The 21,205-nt window shown below is 40.2% G+C and overlaps 1 protein-coding gene across 7 annotated transcripts; it reads left to right on the top strand.

Moving 5' to 3' along the window:
* The first annotated feature begins 15 nt into the window (after window positions 1-15).
* Window positions 16-21,205, top strand: Pgbd1 (piggyBac transposable element derived 1). 7 transcript variants are annotated; one of them, XM_010636286.2, is made up of 8 exons: window positions 16-615; window positions 2,765-2,886; window positions 3,858-4,267; window positions 5,377-5,521; window positions 6,370-6,458; window positions 12,947-13,070; window positions 13,670-13,727; window positions 18,283-21,205. In XM_010636286.2, the coding sequence occupies exons 3-8, from the start codon at window positions 3,872-3,874 to the stop codon at window positions 19,832-19,834; spliced, it is 2,364 nt and encodes a 787-aa protein (XP_010634588.1). In that variant the 5' UTR covers window positions 16-615; window positions 2,765-2,886; window positions 3,858-3,871; the 3' UTR covers window positions 19,835-21,205. The 7 variants fall into 7 exon arrangements, with proteins under 7 accessions (XP_010634588.1, XP_010634587.1, XP_010634592.1 ...); XM_010636285.2 differs by having other exon boundaries at window positions 16-661; XM_010636290.2 differs by having other exon boundaries at window positions 16-702; window positions 4,019-4,267.

Below are 21,205 nucleotides of genomic sequence, written 5' to 3'. Positions count from 1 at the left end.
AGTGGTGAGCTGGGGATTTAGCTCAGTGGGGCTGCTGCCTGCCATGCAAGCTCAAGGACCTGAGTTTGATCCCTGGTACTAAAATACATTACCACCAATAAAAACAGTGGTTATCTCCGAGGAACCACTATTTCGTATCCATGTAATCTGCGCTTTCCTTTGTGTGCGCAATCTGTGTAGTTAATTTACTCTTTTTGCATTATTTTAATTATCATTCTAGCTCTTATTCCAGCCCGTGAGGACCCTAGCAGATTTATCTTTGTCTTCCCCATCCTGCTAGTTTTTAAATGAAATAATTTACAGAAACGTGGATGTGCGAGGGTCGGCATAAAGGCCTGGGGCAAGCAAATAAGGGACAGCGGGGTACCTCCCGGCTCATCACAAGAGATGAGGGCCGCACTGCTAGATAGGAAAGGAAACGGGCGGAAACAACAGGGCCGGCGAAAGGAAATATCTTGACGTCCAGCCCCGTGCAGGAAGTGCTCTCCTGAACCTAGCCCGGCTACCGGAAGTGTTTTCTAGCCTTCTCCCCTCACCGGAAACACCTCTCTCTTTGAGCCCTGCGGCAGGAAGTGCTTTCTGGATTGAGTCGTGGCCTCTGGCATCTCAGCACAGGTAACTGAGCCGCGCGAAAAGTCCAGTAGTGTCAGCAGAGTACCAGGTATGCGCGGCTGGGAGTCCAAGAAAGCCTCTTTCGACGAGGTACGGGGATGAGGCGCAGCGGTCTATATTGCGCGACGGGGACAGCGAGGGAGGTGGGTGTAGTTTGCCGTGTTGGTTACGAGGACATAGGCTTGCGTGTGGGTGGTCGGGGCGATTACCCATGTACAAAGCATGTGGGTTTCCCTGGGGTGTGGGAATTTACATTAGAAGGATGATCCTAATAATGAGGTCCTCAGTAGATCGAGTGACAAGTCAGTACAATCCAGTAAAGAGCAGATCCTGGGGAGTTTGAATGTAATTCATGGAGTATGTGAAACTCTTTTTAAAAAAGTTTCTCTGTTCTCACACCACAACAGTCAACATAAGACTCTTCTATCCTCAGTAGGTGTAGCGATACACCCCCCACCACACTCCCAGGCAAGCAGTTAATGGGTTTTGGCAGGCAAAATAATATGTCAGATGTGCTGAATTCATGGTCACACCACGTCAAGGAATGGTCACTGTCATTTGCTAGGTCTGAGAGGCCCTGAGGCTGAAATAAAGAATTTAACCCATCCCTTTAAAATAAGTGTGCAGGTTCACTGACTCCTGTCACGGAAAAAGGATTTTCAGGACACATTAGTAAAAGAGGAATGAGAAGCATAGGATGCACTCAGGTGGAGTTCAGGTGCTCAGTGAGGCACAATACAGTTGAGAGCTTTTATATGTTTTATGTTTTGGGAGGTTGAAATCTATGGAGTTCGATTATCTGTAGTCTTGGTCTTAGTTTTTGTCTTAGTGGGTCAAAGAGGATGGCCCATCCCTAGTGAGATAGTGGTCTGTCTATGCCTATGGGAAATGCCAAAAGGATGGTCTATTCATGGGTGAAAAAGGACTGTTTGCAAGTAAAAAGGAATAGACAGACCCTTTTGCAGCTGAAAGGGAGTTGCCCAGGTTTGCTGTTTGGGGAGAAGTAAAAAAATAGAAAATAAACCAAGCTTGTGTTCTGAGGCTGCAGTTTTTCTTCAAAGTACAATTTTTTAAATCTTGATTTCTTTTTTTTCCTTTCTACCTAGCTTTATTTCTTCTATCCTATCTTAGAATGGAGTCTCAAACCAAAGAAAGAAGTTAGGAAAGTTTTATTGGAAGTAAGAATAGCTCCTAGATTTCCAGGAGGGGTCCTGAGTGGCTGGCAACATGGCCCCTCAAACCAGACCTAATTATAGATAAGTGGAGCATACGAATTGCTCAGTTGTTTAGTGGCCACCTAATCAGTGTGGGTAGCACTGTGGATTTAAAATGACTAAGTGGAACTTGGGCTTCTAACCCAGTTCCTAAATATACATGGTTTAAAGGAAACTGGGATTTTAAAGAACAAACTTTATTTTTATTTTAAATGCCTCAGAACTCAGGAGCTTTGTAGAGTGGCTACACCTTTCTTTTGTGGGATGTGAGCTATGTTTCAAGCTGCCTGAGGAAGTTTGTTCTTGATCCAAAGTCCAAGTTGACTGTCTATTCTTATTTTAATGTTCATCAATATGGTTGGTCACCCAACTCTATCTCAGGCCCTTCCCTTAACTAGCTGCCTTATTCATAAGCTAACTAAATGAAATAGTCTTTACAGGCTATCCCCTTGTTCAGTCCACTTATGATAACGTCATATCCTATAGTTCAAGGGCTCAGTCTCAGAAAACTCCCTCTCTTGTCAGTCATAAGCCCCAGATTATTTTATGTGTGCTTCTGACTGGCCAATTAGAAATCAAGGTTTCTACTGCCTCCTCCTTGAGCTCATGGAACACAGGGGGAAACTTATGTTTACTGGTGTATTATTATTAAGGTTATTACAGAGGTTAGAGATGAAGAATTGTGTAGGATAGAGGTTATGGTACGAAGAGCTTCTGTGCCTTGTGGGCATACCAACCACCAGGAACTTTTGCATATCTAGCTATCTGGAAGCTTTATTTACACTGTTTTTGTTGTTGTTGTTTGTTTGTTTTTTTATGGAGGCTTTGTTACTAGATAAGATCATTGATTGTCGACTTAACTTTCAGCTCTTCCCTCCTGTGGAGAGGTAGGGAGGACCTGAAAGTCCCAACCCTATAATCCTGCCTTGTTCTTTTAGGTGACCAGACTCTGTCCTGAAACCACCTAAGCAGAACTTATTTGAAGATTTCAAAGATTTTAAGAGTTGTATTTGAGGAAACAGGGACAAGTACCAACACGTATTTTACAATATAGCAGGAGGTATGTTGAATGTGTCCAGAATTGTGCTTTAGAAACTATTGATCCAATGATAGAATAGATATTCAAGGCATACCACATAGAAAAGTATTTTTTACAGTGAATGAAACAGTGATAAGGAAATTAAAAGAAAATATAGTTTAGGAGGCATTCTGTGGAAATAATCTATATTCATTGTGATTAGATGTGGGGCATGGTATTAAACCTGATGCATGGAAGATGATGCCATCATTAGAACTGGAGAAATACAGACAGAGTTTAGCCTTAATGGGCTATGGTTCAGTTGGGCTGTGTTCAAATTATGGTGCAAGACAGGCCTACACCTGGAAGCATCCTGGTGGTGTTTCAGGATAGGAGTCATAGCTAAGTGTGGTGGCATAAGCCTGTAATCCCACCACTCAGAGCCTGAGGCAGGAGAATCACATGTTTGAGTCCAGCCTGTACAACTCAGTGAGACCTTGACTTACAAAAGGCCTAGGATATAGTTAAGTGTGAAGGCCTTGAGTTCATTCACTAGTACTGAAAAACAAAAAACAAAAATAAGATGTTGGTCAGTGTGGGAAAGGTGAATTGGAGCCAGATAAAGTTTTGAGGTTTTTTTCTATCTTTTTTTGAGACAGTATCTCACTGTGTAGTTCAGGCTGGCCTTGAACTCACTATGTGCCCAAGAGCTGGGATTACAGGCATGTATGTCCATGCCCAGTTCAAGCATTCTTATTGTTAACCCTTCCTCATATCCTATCACCTTTACCTCTGGGTTTAGCCTCTTCATGATCCCAATCTACTTCTGATTAATTGCATGTAAAATAGAGGCAAGCAGGCTCACCTTTTGAATGTGACCTGTACTGGGGACAAAAATATATTACATATGGCTTTGGAGCTCTGTGATTTATATATTGTGAATAAGTTCTTATGCTTTAGATGAAGATTTGTAAAAAACATTTCTGAAGTATAGACCTCAGCCTTTTCTCTAGCTTCTAAGCTCAACATGTATGAAGGTTTGCCAGGCTCCACTCCTGAAAATGAAGACAGTATCCTGAAAGTGAAGGTAGAAGATACCACCTGCGAGCAAGCATATGGCTCACAGGCACAGAGTGCCCACACTCAGGAACTCTGTCGACTGCAATTCCGGCAGTTCTCCTACCAACAGGCTCCTGGGCCCCGGGAGGCTTTGACTCAACTCCGAGAACTCTGCCGTCAGTGGTTGCAGCCAGAAATGCACAGCAAGGAGCGGATCCTGGAGCTGCTGGTGCTGGAGCAGTTCCTGGCCATCCTGCCCAGGGAGCTGCAGGCCTGGGTGCAGATGTATCCTCCGCAGAGTGGGGAGGAGGCCGTGACAGTGCTAGAGAATCTAGCAGCAGTACATGGAGACACAGGACAGCAGGTGATGGCGGTGGGGGGTGGTAGAAGAAGAAATGGATGATATGTGCCTCTTAATCTTTGACTATTATTTTTTTGTTTTGTTTTGTTTTGGTATCAGGAACTGAACTCGGATCTTGGGCTTGCAATGCAGGTGGTGAAACCACTGAGCTAAATTCCCGGCCCACTTTAACTTTATTTTGAAGTAATTTGTAACTTATAGATATACTGGGAGAATAGTACACAAAACTTCCGTGTGCACTTCAACCAGATTCCCCAGGTGTTAACACTTGTTTCATTATGTGCTCCATCCTATGCTGTTGTGAAGCAAGTTCTGTGTGCATATGTGTATGTACACACACACACACACACACACACACACACACACACACACTTATTTTTCTTGAACGATTTCAGAATTAACTGCAAATATTCTGTCCCTTTATCTTTAAACATTTTGGTGTTAATGTCTGAAGAGCAAAGATGTTCTTTTACAAAACCAAAATATAATTATCAAATTTAGGGAAATTAAATAAAATTATTATTATACTCATATAACCCTACTCCTGCTCACATTTTTCGATATTATCCCTTTGTTGTTCTTTATGGCAGTATTTCCTTTCATTCGGGGAAATAAGTCAGCATCACATTTAGTTGCTCTTTTCTCCTGACTAGATCCAGGGTACACATCTTGACAAGAATATCTACCACAAAGGTGACGTGTTTGGTGATGGTTTCTCCCATTACTGATGAGGTCCTAGTAGTGCCTCTCAGATTGGCTCATTAGAAAGTAATTGTTTCCCCTTTGTAATTACTATGTACCTTGTGGGAGACATTTTGAGACTGTGCACATGTCCTAGTCCTCACTGATCCTTTACCCACTGGTTCAGGCATTCTGACTTTGTGTGTGTGGAGAAAGCTTTGCCTTTCTTGCCTCCCTTGCTGTAGAATAGGGGCCAGCTCATATCAGGCATGCAGTCCTTATTTGCCAAATGAATGATTGAATGTATCTACTTGCTCCTATTTTAAAGAATCAAGTAAGGCTTGTTCTGTGTTCTGTTGGGGAAGTCCTAACAGTTGTGTGCTCTGGTTCCTACCAGGATGCCTTTTCAAGGTGAATCTTTTTGTCTCCAGGCCTCCTTCTACATTCAGGAACAAGATATGCACCTAGTGGTGACAGACTATCAAGGAGCCTCTTTGGAGAGTCAGAGCCTCCAGCTTCTGCCTGGGGTAACCACCTTGCCGAGTGAATCTCCACAGCTCTCCCAAGAAGTGAGTGGTGAGTGCCACAGGGTGAGTTAATGAGGACAGAGGAGCAGGCCAGCAAGAGATACACCACTTCCTAGTAGAAAGTTGGTTGTCTGTGTCCTCACGTTGTGTGTTTCTTATTATGTACACTGTGAAGTGATTACCACTAGCTACTGAACATATCTGTCACCTCACGGTTACATCTGTGTGCATGAGTGAGTGTATGGAAAGCATATTTGACATCTACTCTCCGCAAGATTCAAAAATGAAGTATAGTGGGTACAGTGACACACACCATTGTCCCAGTTTCCCAAAAGTAAAAAGTAGGATGGATCGCTGGAGGTCAGGAGTTCTAAGCCTATGTAGGTCAATAGAGAGACTTTCATTTTTAAAAAAATCAAGTATGCAATATATTGTTAACTGTTGTCAGCATGCTATACATTTGGTCTCCAGAACTTATTTTCTAGAACTTCACATGTATTCCCTTGATCTATAAAGATCAGAGTGGCTTAAAGGCAGGCTGTAGTGGATTTTGTGGTACAATACCCAAAGTGAAGCACTTATCATCAGCTTCTTTCTTCCCTTACTTTATTTGTACCTGTGATTTTAATTTTTCTTTATGTATATAAAAATGTGTCATTATTAAGCACCTTATAAATTCATAAGTGCTCCTCGTTTTTATGAGTGGAGACCCTAAAATTTTAGAATCTTGAGGTTTTGGTAGGGTGAAGAATCACCATACTTTTTAATCTCAGATACTAAGACCTGCATCATAGTTTGGATATTTAGCAAATAACAAGGTTTGGGGTGCTGGGTCACAAACAGAACACTTCTAAAGTCCAGCATGTCTCACTTAGGATTCTCAACTCCTCTATCCAGGGTTTGCTCCCCAAGGATCAACTTTTTTACAGGGAGAAAGCTCCAGAGAGAAGGCAGAAGTGCCTGAGTGTAGCCCACCCTGGATCCAGGTGAGTAGAAAACAGGCTGTGGGAACTTCAGTGCAGCCCCTCCCTCCTTCACCTGTCCTTTGCCCTTCTTTGCCCATACTCCTCATCTGAGAGCGTTTCCAGTGCATATGTCCTCTGTTCACGTTATCTCAGAATGTCACAAGAAGCTCTTGTTGATCTCCTATTTCCTCCTCTTACCCCATATATGGGAGGCCTATCCAGACCTCCATGTGAGAGTGATAAGGGGTAGGGTTTGGCCTTTAGTTTCAGAAAGCCCCTTCATTCGATGCAGAATGATTGATAATTTCTCTTTTGGGTTTCTCTAGTTTCTCCAACCTGTTGTCACATTCCTTTATATTCTTTGTTCTGCACATATACATGTAATACTTGGGGAGATTCTGTACATCCAAAACAAACTTTTATATTTTTTTCAAGAAATCAATTTTTTTGAAGCAAATTCTTTATTGGTACATTTTAGATATACATAATAATAACATTCATCACAGAGAATTTGTACCTGTACGTGGTATGTCTTCTTTTTTCCCCCATACCCCTTTCTGATGGACCTCTGTCCTCTGCTTATTTACAAATGCTTTGTTTCCATTTCTTCCTTCTGTTTTTTTTTCTTGTCCTTTCTTTGCTTTTTCCCCTGCTTCCCCTGCTCTGTTCAACATTTTCTTTCCATTTCCTAATATTTATTATATATTTTGTTCCTTACTTCCATGTTTGTCTTCTCACACCAGACAATTAGGTATTTAAATATGTGTGTCCAATTTATTTCACTTAAGAATATTGTCTAAAGATGCATCCATTTAGCTAGAAATATCTCAAGCTTCTCTTTCTTTGTGGCAGAATAGTATTCCATTTTACAAAACCACATCTTTATACATTTGTCCATTGATTGGCATTTGGGCTGTTTGTAAGATTTAGCTATTACAAACTTCATTACCCTATGGTTTGATAATATGCATTTGATAATTTCAGTTCCTTTGCATTTATTTAAGCATGTTCTGTTGCTAGTATTTGGTCTGTTTTGGAGAATGTCCCTGTGCAGCTGAGAATATGTATTCTGATGTGAAGTGGAACACTAGATCTCTACTAAGTCCATTTGTTCAGAAGTTTGGTTCAGTTCTGATATTTCTTCATTGATTTTTTGTCTAGTTGATCTATCTATTTGTGACTGTGGGGTATTGAATCTCCCATTACTGTTGTATTAGTGCTTATTTGATTTTTTTTTTTAAGTACCTGGAATTTTACTTGTGACCTTGTGCTTGCAAGGCAGTCGTGATACCACTGAGCTAAATCCCAAGCCCAGCTTATATGATTTTTAATATCTGTTACTTGTTTTATAAGTTGGGAACACTAGTATTTGTTGTGTATACATTTATGATTGTTTTCCCTTCTTCTTGGATTGTTCTCTTTACAAAGATATAGTAACTTTCATCTCTTAATCAGTCTTGGCTTGAAATCCACTTTGCAGATAGCTACCTCTGCTTTTTCCCAGTTCTTGTCACATGGAATATTGTTTTGCATCCCTTGACTTTTCATCTGTGAATCTCTTTTTGAATTAAATGTTTTTCTTGTATGCAGTATATTGCTGGATCTTGCTTCTTATTCCATTCTGCCAGTCTGTTTCTTTTGATTGATGAATTGAGACCATTTACATTGATGGTTATAACTGATATATATTGACTTATCCTTGTAATGTTACTTTCCTATTGTTGGTTCCCTTCCCCACCCCCCTCTGTTTAGTTGCTTACCTTGCCTGATGGATTCATTCTGTTGGGGTTCATGGAGCTATAGTCCTTGTTACCTCTTTCTAGAATATACTTCAGAACACTATGGAGTGCTGGTTTGGTGGTCATGAATTTCTTCAGGTGTTCTTTGTCATGGAAGTATCTTATTTTTTCATTAATTTTAAGATAGTTTTGTGAGGTATATCAGTCTGGGTTGAAGGTTGTTTTAGGGCTTGAAATATTTCACTCCAGGTTTTCCTTGACTGGAGGGTATGTGTTAAGTCTTCTGTGATTCTGATGGGCTTTCCTTTATAGGTTATTTGTTTCTTTAATGGCTTTTAATCTGTTCTTGTGTTGAATTTCTAGAATCTTGACAGTTATGTGCCTTGGTGTAGATTTATTTTGATCATGACTAATTGGTGTTCTATATGCCTCACTTATCTGTATGTTAGATTCCTTTCCCTGCTTGGGAAGTTTTTTGCTGTTACTTCTATGAAGAGATTTTTTAAAAATATCATTTATATTATCTCTCTTTTTTTCCCCCCTTGATACCAGGTATAAAACTCAGGCCTTTGTGCTTGCCAGGCAGGCTCGGTGCCACTGAACTACATCTCCAGCCCTATCTCCTGTTTGCTGATTGACTCCAGTGAATCTTATTTTGTTCTTCTTTGCATCACCTAGCAGCTATTGTATTGATATTTCATGGTACCTTGCTATTTTTAAGTTTTTCTTTTCATGATCACTAAGCACAATCCTTTCTTCTGTATCTGAGATTCTGTCCTTACTTTGGTTCATTCTGCTGCATATACTTTAGTACCAGGGATTGAACTCGGATCCTTTGGCTTGGGAGGCAGGCTGCAGCACCACTGAACTAAATCCCTGGACCCTTATGCATAAACTTTAAATGGAATTACTCTTCTGGATATCTGTTTGAGTCTCTTTCATGGATTCCATTTCTTTCCTGTTTTGGGTGTTCATGGTTTTCATCATTTTTTAAAACTCAGTTTTGATTTAATCCATGTCTGTTCAAGAGTGATTAATCTTGTCTTTATTATGGCCATCATTTCTATAGTTATCTGAAAAATTATTTCTGATTTAATTTTTTTCTACAACCTCAGTCATTGGCTTTGTTACTTCTTTTGTTATTACTTCAGAGAGTCTAAGTGTGTGGGTTTAAAATTGTTCCACTCTGCTCCATGGGTTTGCCTCTGAAAAGCTGAAAGTTCAGGGTTGTATCTTGTTAAAGTGTCTTGTTTTCTTCTTCCTTTTTTTTTTTTAAGTTCCTGCGTTGATGCTTATAAATTATGTTTGGCAAGTAGCTTTATTGGTAGTAGTTAGAACCCTTAGGAAGTGGGTACAGATGTCTTCTAGGTACCTGGCTTTTGGGTTTTGAGTCTGTTAGAAAATCCTACCTCTTCAGTTTATTGAAATGAGAAGTTTCTGCCTATCTGGCCTAGTCTCTGTTACTTTGGCACTGGCGTAGAATATAGTTTATGATTCTTAGGCAGTCTCAGTTTTGGTGGACCATGAAGAACAACTGATTAGAACAATAATGTCACTTTGGCTAAAGTAGTACAATCAGCAATAATAGTAGCATCAGATACAGCCTAGAAAATGACAAATGGTGATAACTTGATTTGCCTGCAACCTTTAACAGTGTTAATCACATTTGGAGTTGTAAAACAAACCCAAAAATTACATATAGTAAGTATGACCCCTGTATGGCAATTTACCCTTAGGAGAGAACATTTAAAGTGATTAGGGGGGATAAATAGAGAAATAGAAAAATAAGAGATGAGAAGCAAGACTGGAATACAAAGAAAAATTATGCAAACTTTGGGGAACTGAGGAAGAAGACAGGAAGGAAAGAAAAAATGAGATGAAAATAGAATAGAACAACAGAAAAACTTGAAACAATTTTTACAGTTACAGAAAAATAAAAACAAGGAAAAAAAGGAAACAAAGAAAACAAAAAAATGTTTACTTCAAGGTGTGTCCCTGGGCTCACTGGTAGACAGATTTGCCACACACGGACCAGATCCATGTTGACTAATCCCAACAAGCCAGCTGTATATTTATAGCAGGGTAGTGGATAATCCCAGGAAGCCTGGACCTTTAGTTCTGAAGCTCAGGCTGGTTTGTGGCTGAGGTTTGAACCTAGTTTGTTCAATCTGCACCACTCCTATGTCTCCTGCCCTGATCTTGGCCCCCTGCTGGCTTGAATTTGACCTTGACCTTCTGCTGACTTGAAACTCAGTTCCACCTCATCCCAAGGGAGCCAGCCCACAGCTGCTCTGATTACCAAGCTCATTTGGCCCCTCTACAGGATGGCTACCAGCTAGTCACCCTCTTCTGGGGAACATCTAAACCTGAATAACTCATCAGCCATTAGGGTCTGCTGTGTCCACTATTGTTTCACTGGTGTGTTTCTCTGTGGAGGCCTCTGGGGTTGCTGGTAGTCACAATGCGTCTGCAGGATTCAGGTGATCTCCCCAACGAGAGAGTCAGGGATGAGCGAGAATGTGCTGCTTACCAACTTCTTCACTGAAGACTGTCCTCACTCTCCCTGGACATCAGTTCTTCCTTCAGATCCTTGCTTAGTCCCAGAGACCCACTTCCCTCTTTCTCTTCCTCATATTGGTATATTCCAGCATCTGGACACCAAATCTCAGGGACGCTATTTGTCTGCTGTTCAGACTCTGTGATCTTCCCGATACTTTCTTTTACCTCCATATTCTCTTAGTGGTTTTTAAATTTTTCTGGTAATTTGGGTCTTTTAAAAATTAGGGCTCAGTAGTAGACCACTTGCCTTCCTTGTGTGAGGCTCTGGTTTCTACCCACAGCACTGCAAAGTATAAATAAATAAATTCTTTCCCATTTATATTCTGGTGCACATTACTGCCACATCAGTTTGCTTAAGACATCATTCTTACAGCAGTCCCTCAGTCTCTTGCTTCCACATTGTCTTAATCCCATCAGATCTAATGACTCCTGTTTTTAACACTCCTTTCTGAAAAGAAATGCATAGAAAATGAAACTACTTATACACATTTTAAATGTCAGCCTCATTGCCTGTAATTTAACACAAAAGCAAAGAAAAAGTGATTTATATGGTAATTGTGTTGTTTTTAGTGATTTATATTTTTTAAAAGTGTGTATTTCATAGAGTAGAATGCTTGGACATGACTGTACTTGTGAAAATAACAGAGTGCTTAGATGCTTGCACTGATGTATAATCAGTGAGTCTGAATTTTAGAAGAGTAAGATCAGAAATCCAGGAAGATCAAAAGGTAGAGGTGTAGCTGAGCAGTGAATGAAAACTAGTACTGAGTCAAATAAGAAACCAGAAAGAAAGAAGGAAATAATGCTAAGATGTAGATGTATTCTATCCCCTCAAATACCTAACCCCAGGTATTTCTTAGTGGGACTTGATTGGGCACTACGCTGTTTATAGATGTAATAATTTGAGGTGAGGTCACACTGGATTAGAGTGGCTCCTCACTCCAGTGGCTGGTGGGCTTGGGTGAAGGCCAAATCGAGAAAGGTGGTAAGGATGTGAGGGGACAACCACACAAGAGATCTACAGGATGCGTCCACAGGCCTGAGCTTTTAGGGTAGACAGTGAACACCAGAAGGTGAGAAAGGCCAGGAGGAGTCTCCCATAGAGTTCAGAGAGAGCAGAGCCCTGCAGATCCCTTAATAGAGGATGTTTCTGCTGTTTTAATCTCTCAAATTTGTGCTTTGTTATGAGAGCCCTAGAATGCCAATGTAGATTTCAAAGAAAGTTGCAAATTGATAAAGTGCTCATAAGGAGGGATGATAGTATTTAAATGAGGTAGGCTTTTTAGTATCAAAACTTTTTACAGTTCACAATGAAGTAATGTTGAGGTAAAGGGAAAACATCATCTGCCTTAAAATCAATCCTCTTGTCAAAACAGGCATGTAGTCTGTAAAAAGCAATAAGTGAGTGAAAAGGAAGAGTAGACTGAAAAATGAAACAAAATTAAGAGATTAATAAGCCATGTGGTAAACCTTCCAGGACAATGTCAGATAAAAATATGAAACCACAGACAACTCCCAAAATAAATAATTACAGAATACAATAAATAATTAAAATAAGCCTTTAATATAAAAGTGTATAAGTTTTCTAACTTATATGTCATTGCTGACTTTGAAATATTTTAAAATAATCTTTATGAGTGAAATGTGTATAATCTCTGAATTTATATTAACTTCTATGTCTGTTAAAAGGAGTCTTCAGACTCCATTATGTATTTGAGTTAAGTTTAGTTACATATACAGTAAGTGAAATACCATGTTGAAGTACTTGTGAACCACAGTAAGAAATGCTATCAAAACGGTGAGAATGACAGTTTTAGTGAGTCAGCTTTTGTGACAGTATCTTTTCTTCATATAAGCTTTTTTCAGTGAAACAGTCTTAAATTAGGGTTTTTTCAGTGTCATCCCATGAAACTCTTCACGGTTCTTTCTTAAGCAGCTGATTTATGCTGATTATAGGTTTTGTTCAGCAGGCCATTTGAAAGTCATGTAGGTTATTGGATGTTTGTTGTAGTTTGGGACTGTTCCAGGCCTTGAAGTTGGCCTCACCCTCTGGTAACATAGGCTTGAGCCAGTCCCATCATTGTTATATTAAAAGTTTCCACAGATTCAGAGTGCCCTGTGTCCATCTGTTCGGTGAGATACTCAACACCCTTTACAACTAGACCCGCATCCTTGCCACAGTGAAACCAAGAGGCTATGTTTTCCTTTTAGATGTCGCTGAAGTCTGAGAAGGAGCCAGGCCAGGCCTCTGCACTGGGAGAGTGGCCACAACCAAGTCTGGCTCCAAGGAACCTCTGTGGGAACTCAGCTGAGGAGACAGCTGCAGGCCTGATGAGTAAGCGTAGACCTCTGCCTGGTCCCCTTCACTGACTATGGCTGGGTTCTTGGGAACCCACACCACCTGTGGACCCAGCCCCCCATCCCCCACCCTTTCCCTTCTGTGGGCTTTATCTCCAGACTTTTCTCATCCCTTACCATTTTGTACCCTTTCTACTAATGTTATTTTCTGCTACTAATCGCCTAAGTTACTGATTCTTGTGGTCTTCACTGAATATCCCTCCCCCTCAGAGTCTTCTTTTTTGATTCCTTTTCTTTTCCTTGCCCATGAAGAGTTCCAGATAATTGGTCATTCTTGGGTATCCCTTTATCTTGGAAGCCATGTGAAAACTTCTGCCTGGCCCCTCTGTTCCTCAGAGGAAGTGTCTTCTCTTGTGCTCTGCTCTGCTGAGCCCTTTGCCCAGCTGATCTTCAGTCCCTCGATGTGCCCTTTCCATACTATGCCACATTTCATAGAATTGCTGAGACTGTACCCAACAAGCCTGTCAATCCCCTACCCCGGAGATTGTTTTTTTCTAAATTCATGAAACAGATGTTATTTAAATAATTAATGTGTTATTTTAGAAATGGTAACAAGAGGTGTTTTATTTAATGTAGAGCAAGACACCTGTGAAGAAATAGGACCAGGTGTCAAGACCTCAGAAGTACCCAGCAGGTGAGTGCCTGTGGTCCTAAGCGGCCTATTCCTGCAGACAGAAGCAATTAGACAGGTACTGGGGAAACCATTATGTCACAGTCTGCTGTCCTGGAATAAATAAGAGAAAATGCTGCTTTCACTTCTGTGATCACAGAGTTCCACACCAAGATGCCCTGTCAATATGTAACAGTTACACAAAACTTAGAGCTGACACACAGCTACCTCCAGGAACCTACCCTGTCTGGCACAGATACTGTGCTTTGTGCTTCCTTACATTTTCTTGGAGGCATAAATGGAGAAGCCAGAATGCAACGAATTTAGATGACAGCAAAAGCTGCCGGGGAAGCTGCTTTGAAAGTTAAGGAAGAAACATCACCACAGGAAGTGAGCTTGGGTAACAAAAATTCAGGTGTTTTCAAACTCCATCAGGATACAGGAAAAAATCCAAAGGAAAGTAGCTGACAAGAAATGGCAGGAGTAGGTGCTTCATGTTGTTGGTTGAGGGAACAAGATAAGTGTAACATAGGCACCTGTACAGCAGAAAGGGAGAGACCAAGTCACAGGTAGAGGTCTGGCTTCTTGTGAGGCCATTAACTTCTCAGAGACTTCAGAAAAGGGGACAAAGAAAACAACATGGGGTAATCAGCCTGAAGGGCAACGGGAGTTTGGTGAGAAAATGAATTCTCCTTATTGATGTTTGTCTTAGGGAAACAGGAAGCTAAATCATTCATTCATTCATTCATTCATTCATTTATTTTGATTTTAGGAATCGAACCCAGGGCCTCACCATGCACTCTACCACTGAGCTACACCATCAGCCCCTAAAATGGAAATCTCTTTGAAGCTTAGTAAGAGAATTGAAATTTTTCATTCAGGTAGTGAGCACAGAGCCATATTCCAGTAAGGGAAGGGACACAGTATTTAGTGACTGAGCATAAGGCTATAACTGGAGACTAGACATGAGACTGAAACCATGACTCACACTGCTGTAAGAATAAAGTATCACCTGGGTATGCTAGCAGACTCAGGAGACTGAGGCCTTAAGACTGCAGGTTTTAGCTCAGTTTAGAGACTTGTAAGATCTTGTCTCAAAGAAGGCTGTTGAGGTGTGGTGGCTTGGGCTACATAGTGACATCCTCTCTTAAAAGGACTGGATATGTAGCTCAGTACCACAAAAAATGAATATAAATATAATTTTTAAAAGGGTTGGAGAATTATGGAGGTGCTATAGTGATTACCTAGAACGTTTCAGGCCTTGGGTTGAGGCTCTGCTGCAACTAGAAATAATATACCTTGCTCTTTCATAAAACAAAATCGCTGGAGGTAGGCTGTGGGTTTAGTGTAATGACTCTACCATATTGTCAGTGATCCAGTCACCTGCAGATCCATACCGCTCTTCTAGTCTCCTCCCAACCTACTTCCTTATCTCACTCTTTTTCCCATTTCCCACTCCCAGATTATTTTTGTACCATATCAGGCTTTATCCATTTTCCATTTGCCTCAAGAATGTTCAGTAGTGGGCACTTGTGGGTATGAGATAACTTGTAGATTATAGGCCTACCCTGACCCCTCAAATTTGCCCCCTAATACCTCACTTTTATTATTTTTGCATCACTTTAATGTATGGATAGTCTTTGGGAACAAAAGACATTATTCTATTTATAGCATTCTGTTCTTAGTAGTGATATTTTCACTTAGAAAATTTACTAATTCTTGATTGCTCAAATCCTAGAAAATGTAGCATTTCCACATGTGATGTTAACATTGTTCTTAAACAGTTGTCAGCTGAAGATTCATTTGGTGAATCTGATTTTTCCAAAGTAGATAATTCTGATGAATTTTTGGATAGCATTCAAAAGATAATATGGTAAGGCCTCTATCCCACTCAGAATCTGACAGAAATAGTCCCACATCAGCTAACTTGGGTTGTACTCTGAAATAGTCAGCTCATGTTATAATTCTATGTTAGAGGTGTGACTTTACACACATGCTTGGCAGAAAAGTTGTCAGATACTTCTGACCCACTACTACTGAGGAATTAGTTTGAAAAATTACCAGTGAAACAAATCCCGGGCTGTCTTATTGGCTTCAGAACTACCAGGTCCAGAGAGATTTTCGCAATGGATAAATTGGAAGACACTGACAATAACAAATTGAATGTCTGTTTTGCAATAATGTTACTGCGAGGTATTGTGTAGAAACCTGAGCTGGAGATGTTTTGGTCAACAGTACCTCTTTTGGATACGGCTTATCTCAAGCTAATTATGACTGGTAAAAGATTTTTACATTTGCTTCACTATCTGCATTTTGTCAACAATCCTTCCATATCTGCTGATCAAAGGCTTAGACTTCATTACAGAAGATCAAATCTGTGTTTGACTTTCTTATAAGTTTTCAACTGTATATACTCCAACAGAAATGCTATAGTTGATGAATTGATGCTCAAGAGGTTGTTGGCTATGAAGCAGTATAGCGTGACAAAATGAACAGGATTTGTTCATTTAAATTTTATGTACTTTGTGAAAGTCAGTCTGGTTACACGAGGATTGTACTTATTCACACAGGACCCTTATGAATTTGAAAGATTCAACTGATGGTGTGAAATTATTTCTCATTGTTCTTACCTTGGTCAGTGACCTTCTTGGTCAAGGATACTATGTCTTCCTTGGTAATGTTTATACGTCTCCTATACTTTTCAGAGAATTACATCAAAACAGGACTGAGGCTGTTGGGACAGCTCCTTTGAACAGAAAACAGATGCCAAATGATCTTAAAAAAAGGATTGCCAAAGGGACGACTATAGCCAGATTCTGTGATGAATGTGTGTCACTGAAATGGTTTGACAAAAAGGTAGTAACAGTTTTGTCAACATTCTACAATGATACTGTGATTGAAATAGATGGCAGCAGTCGAAACTAAGGAGCCATGTGTCATTGTTCAATATAATGAGAGTATGAGACCAATGAGCTCAGCTGAGTGGATGTTTAACTTCTAAGCAACTGAGTACAAAAGGCCCACAGTTTGGTATACCAAATTCTTTCACCACCTCTAAACGTGACATTGCTGAACTCTGAAATCTTGTTCAAGGACAGCCCTGAGCACAAGATCAGCTATGTAAATTTCAGACTGAGAGAATGCTGGAGCAGGATCATAATCCAGGGCAGCCTCCTCCAGGTTGCCCATTCTCTGATGTCACACTTCATCACCTGTCTGGAAGACATTTCCCCAAAAGCGTACCAGCAACATCAGAAAAACAGAATCCATCTGGTTGCTGCAAAGTTTGCTGCCTACACTATAATGACAGCAAGAAGATTTGGAGATAAATGAGATATTTTTGTGCTGAATGTGATAACTCTGAATTCTGGTGTTTCATGGTTTGAAATTTATCACCCACAAAAATTTATTAAATACTGATCATCATACATTTGTTACCTTATGATTAGAAAGAAATTTTGTTTAGACATCATATCCAAGAACAAATTTTTTAGTTTATTTTTTTCAATGAAAACAACTTGGATTTGTTTCAGCCTCAAAGTGTATGTTTATGTACAATTCAATGAACTCTGGCAATGAACTGCACTTTTCCTAAGTGGGAAATGGATCAGTGCACTGTAGCTGTTGGAATTTAGAATCCTGCAGTGTAATGAACCAGATTCAGGGAGATCCCTGAAACTGATGATGTTGGGAGCCTGCAATGGAGTTGAGTGAGTAGGGACGCACATACACCTTGAAGACACTCAAGATGATGACTGCTTTCGTCAGTAAACATGTAGTGGAAATTAGATTAACATGCTTTTTTTCCACTGCTTTTTCCCTTGTGTCTTCTAAGAAGTTGCATAAATTAGTACTTTTTATCCTCATAAATTTAGCTTTCTTGTTTTTGTTTTTGGTACTGGGGATTGAACTCGGGTCCTTGTGCTTGTGAGATAGGCGGCAGAACCACTGAGCTAAATCCCCAGCCCTAGCTTCCTTCTTTGTAAATCTCCTCACAATCAGTTCAAGTACAGTGAGTTTGAGTTTCTTTTCCATTTCTTCTCAGTGAAATATACCACTCAGATGAGTATGAAACTAAGAGGGTAAGTCCTTCCATGTTCAGAAATTCTGTGATAGTTATAAGGAGGCCCAGTACATAACAGCCTCCCCTAGCCAAGAACCAGCTGGCAAGGAGTATGGAGTAAAACAGGTTTTGGAAATTCAGTTTCCTCTTGATGCTAGCTTTACTACATGAAGCAGTTTAGGGGCAGAGGCAGAGCCAGATAGGCTCACACTGGCAGAGGAGTGCAGGTGTCATCCTGTTCAGGCCTGTCTATTGCACTGGTGGCAAGCTTAAGGAGCATCCTACTCCTAAAGAGGACAGAGGGAGGGGCTGTGCTACAGAGGCCTGGTATATTCTCCCAGATTTAACTGCTTGGGTCATGAGTGAATGAGAGGTGGAGAGAGGCCAGAAAAATTAACTCCAACCTCTTCCCAGTGGAAACAATGAGAAGTGAGAATATCCCCCTTGCCATCCTTCACATTTGTGCAGAGGAATGAGATTTGGGATTTCTGTAGCATGTTCTTTTTTCTTCCCCAGAGATTGTGTGCCTCACATACCTTGTAGTTCTGCTGTTCCTGAAAAGACAGCCTTGAATTTGAATACTGTGGATCGTCACCCACCCCGTGACTCCTGGGCCCGGATGCACATTACATCCTTGGAATATGCAGCAGGAGACATAACTCGAAAAGGGAGAAAAAAAGACAAAGCTCGAGTTAGTGAACTGCTTCAAGGCCTGGCGTTTTCTGATGACTCAGATGTGGAAGAAGACAATGAGCCTGACACACAGCCTGTTGAGAAGAAGCTGAAGGTAGTAGGCATACCAAAGAAGAGATGGACTAAAAGAGACCTTAATCCCCACTTTCCATGCTGGTCAGCATTGGATTCTGGACTTCTGAACCTGAAGAGTGAAAAATTGAACCCAGTAGAGCTCTTTGAATTATTTTTTGATGATGAAACATTTAACTTGATTGTTAGTGAAACAAATAATTATGCTTCTCAAAAAAATGTCAACTTGGAAGTTACAGTTCAGGAAATGAGATGTGTATTTGGTATCCTGCTTTGGAGTGGATTTGTAGGATGTTCCAGAATGGGAATGTATTGGGAGATTTCTGATGCTGATCAGAACCTGGTTAGAGATGCAATTAGAAAAGATAGATTTGACTTGATTTTTTCATACCTCCATTTTGCAGATAATAATCACCTAGATCAAAAAGATAAGTTTTCAAAATTGAGACCGCTAATAAGGCAAATGAATAAAAATTTCCTCTTATATGCTCCCTTAGAAGAATATTATTGCTTTGGTAAATCTATGTGTGAATGCTTTGATACTGACCAGTTTCTGAATGGAAAGCCTCTTAGAATTGGTTATAAAATCTGGTGTGGTACAACCATACAAGGTTATCTGGTTTGGTTTGAGCCCTATCAAGAAGAATCAACTTTGGAGGCAGACAAGGATCTTGACCTTGGGTTAGGTGGCAATCTAGTGATGAACTTTGCTGATGTTCTTTTAGAGAAAGGCCAATATCCCTACCACCTGTGTTTTGATAGCTTTTTTACAAGTGTGAAATTGATGTCAGCTTTGAAAAAGAAAGGGGTGAGGGCAACTGGGTCAATTCGTGAAAACAGGACTGAAAAATGTCCAATTATGAATGTAGAACATATGAAAAAAATGAAGAGAGGGTATGTTGATTTCCGAGTGGAAGAAAATGATGAGATAATTCTGTGTCGTTGGCATGGCGATGGCATTATCAGTTTGTGCTCCAATGCTGTAGGCATAGAACCAGTCAGTGGGATAAGTGGTTTTGCTGATGATGAGATCCTTCAGCTAAGTCAACCGGCCATTGTGAAATTATATGAGGAATGCAGGAAAGGTGTATCTAAAATGGATCAAATTATTTCCAAATATAGAGTGAAGTTAAGAAGCAAGAAATGGTACTCCATTTTGGTGAGCTACATGATTGACATAGCCATGAACAATGCATGGCATTTGCACAGAGCCTCTAACCCAGGGACCTCTTTAGACTTCCTGGAATTCCGAAAATGTGTTGCACATTTCTACTTGGAACACAATACTGATCTGTCAGATTAAGGCAGATGAACAAAATTCAGACACTAAGAAGCCAGAAAAATTAGAGAGTAACCGGGCTGGGGATTTAGCTCAGCGGTTTGGTGGCCTGCCTTGCAAGCGCAAGGACCTGAGTTCAATCCCTGATACCAAAAAAAAAAAAAAGAAAGAGAGAGAGAGTAACCCTACCAAAACAAATCTGATGTGTATAATGTAATTATTAAATGCTATTTTTTTAAATCATATAGTTTTAAGTAATACTGAAAATTATCTTAAAATGTTGAATTCCAATGGTACCTTTTTCTGTGTCTGGTTTTGTCTCAGATGTGGGAAATCATTTGTTGAATTATTTTGTACATTAAAAGAATGAAATCTTGCCCACCCCTTTATTTTTCTTGAGGGCTGGATGGGACTGTTTAAGGCATTTCACTTCAAGTGTTTTCTGCTTTAAGATCACCTCCATTTTCTTGCTTAGTCTATTTCAACCTTGGATTCTTTGTCTGAAATACAAAAAGAATTGGTCAACTTTTCTCTATACTGGAGGAGGACAGAATAAATTAAGTATTAAATTGAATATTTATCTATTATGGGCTGAGGGGAGGGGATATCAGCAGCAGTACAGTAAGTCCAGAAAGAAAGGATGTTTTAGAATTGTTGGTCAGAAGGACAGAATTATCCCAAAGGCTACAAAGTTCCAGCACTGCCCTTAGAGTTAGTAGCCATGGAAAACGACATTTTAAAAAGAACCTAAAGAAGCCTATGAGCACTTGTCTCAGAATTTTAGAAAGTGCTGGGATATAGCTCAGTGAAAGAATGTTTACTCAGCACATGGAAAGATGTGGGCTCAATTCCCAGAACAGGAAAACCAAAAAAACTGAACAACTATGGGATCGCCACCACCCCCACCCTCCCCATGGGCAAATACAATGCACACAGACACAGACACACACACAATAGAAATGGGGAACTCCAAATTAAGAGACATGATAAGGCTGGGGGTGCAGATCACTGGTAGAATGCTTGCTTCCCATGTGTGAGGCCCTAGATTAAGCCCAGGTACCACCAAAAACAAAACAAAGATACCAAGATGAAAGAGATAGCATCATTATGTGGAATCCTGATTTAAACATGTTAAGAACTGGATGTTTAAACACCTACTTGACATATAATGAAGGGATTGAACTCAGCTCCAAGCTATGTCTGCAGCCCTTTTATTTTTGAGGCAGGGTCTCACTTAGTTTCCCAGCATGGCCTGTAAATTGGAATCTCCCCTTTTCAGCTGACTAGCTAGATGGTCATACACCACTGTGCAGAGCGCACATACACTACTGTAAATATTATGTATTTCTAAAAAGTAAAAACATGTTATAAAACATAACTAGATGCTGGGCACAG

This window comes from Fukomys damarensis, unplaced genomic scaffold, assembly GCF_012274545.1.
Source record: "Fukomys damarensis isolate Sample0158 unplaced genomic scaffold, DMR_v1.0_HiC HiC_scaffold_10, whole genome shotgun sequence".
Lineage (NCBI taxonomy): Eukaryota > Metazoa > Chordata > Mammalia > Rodentia > Bathyergidae > Fukomys > Fukomys damarensis.
Note: the sequence above shows the minus strand (reverse complement) of the source record. Positions and strands in the feature narration are given on the sequence as shown.

Coding starts and splice junctions, on each gene's coding strand:
- Pgbd1 (XM_010636286.2), top strand. CDS start 3,872: ATGTATGAAGGTTTGCCAGGCTCCACTCCTGAAAATGAAGACAGTATC. Junction 4,268..5,376: donor ATGGAGACACAGGACAGCAG/GTGATGGCGGTG, acceptor TTTTGTCTCCAG/GCCTCCTTCTACATTCAGGA. Junction 13,071..13,669: donor GACAGCTGCAGGCCTGATGA/GTAAGCGTAGAC, acceptor TATTTAATGTAG/AGCAAGACACCTGTGAAGAA.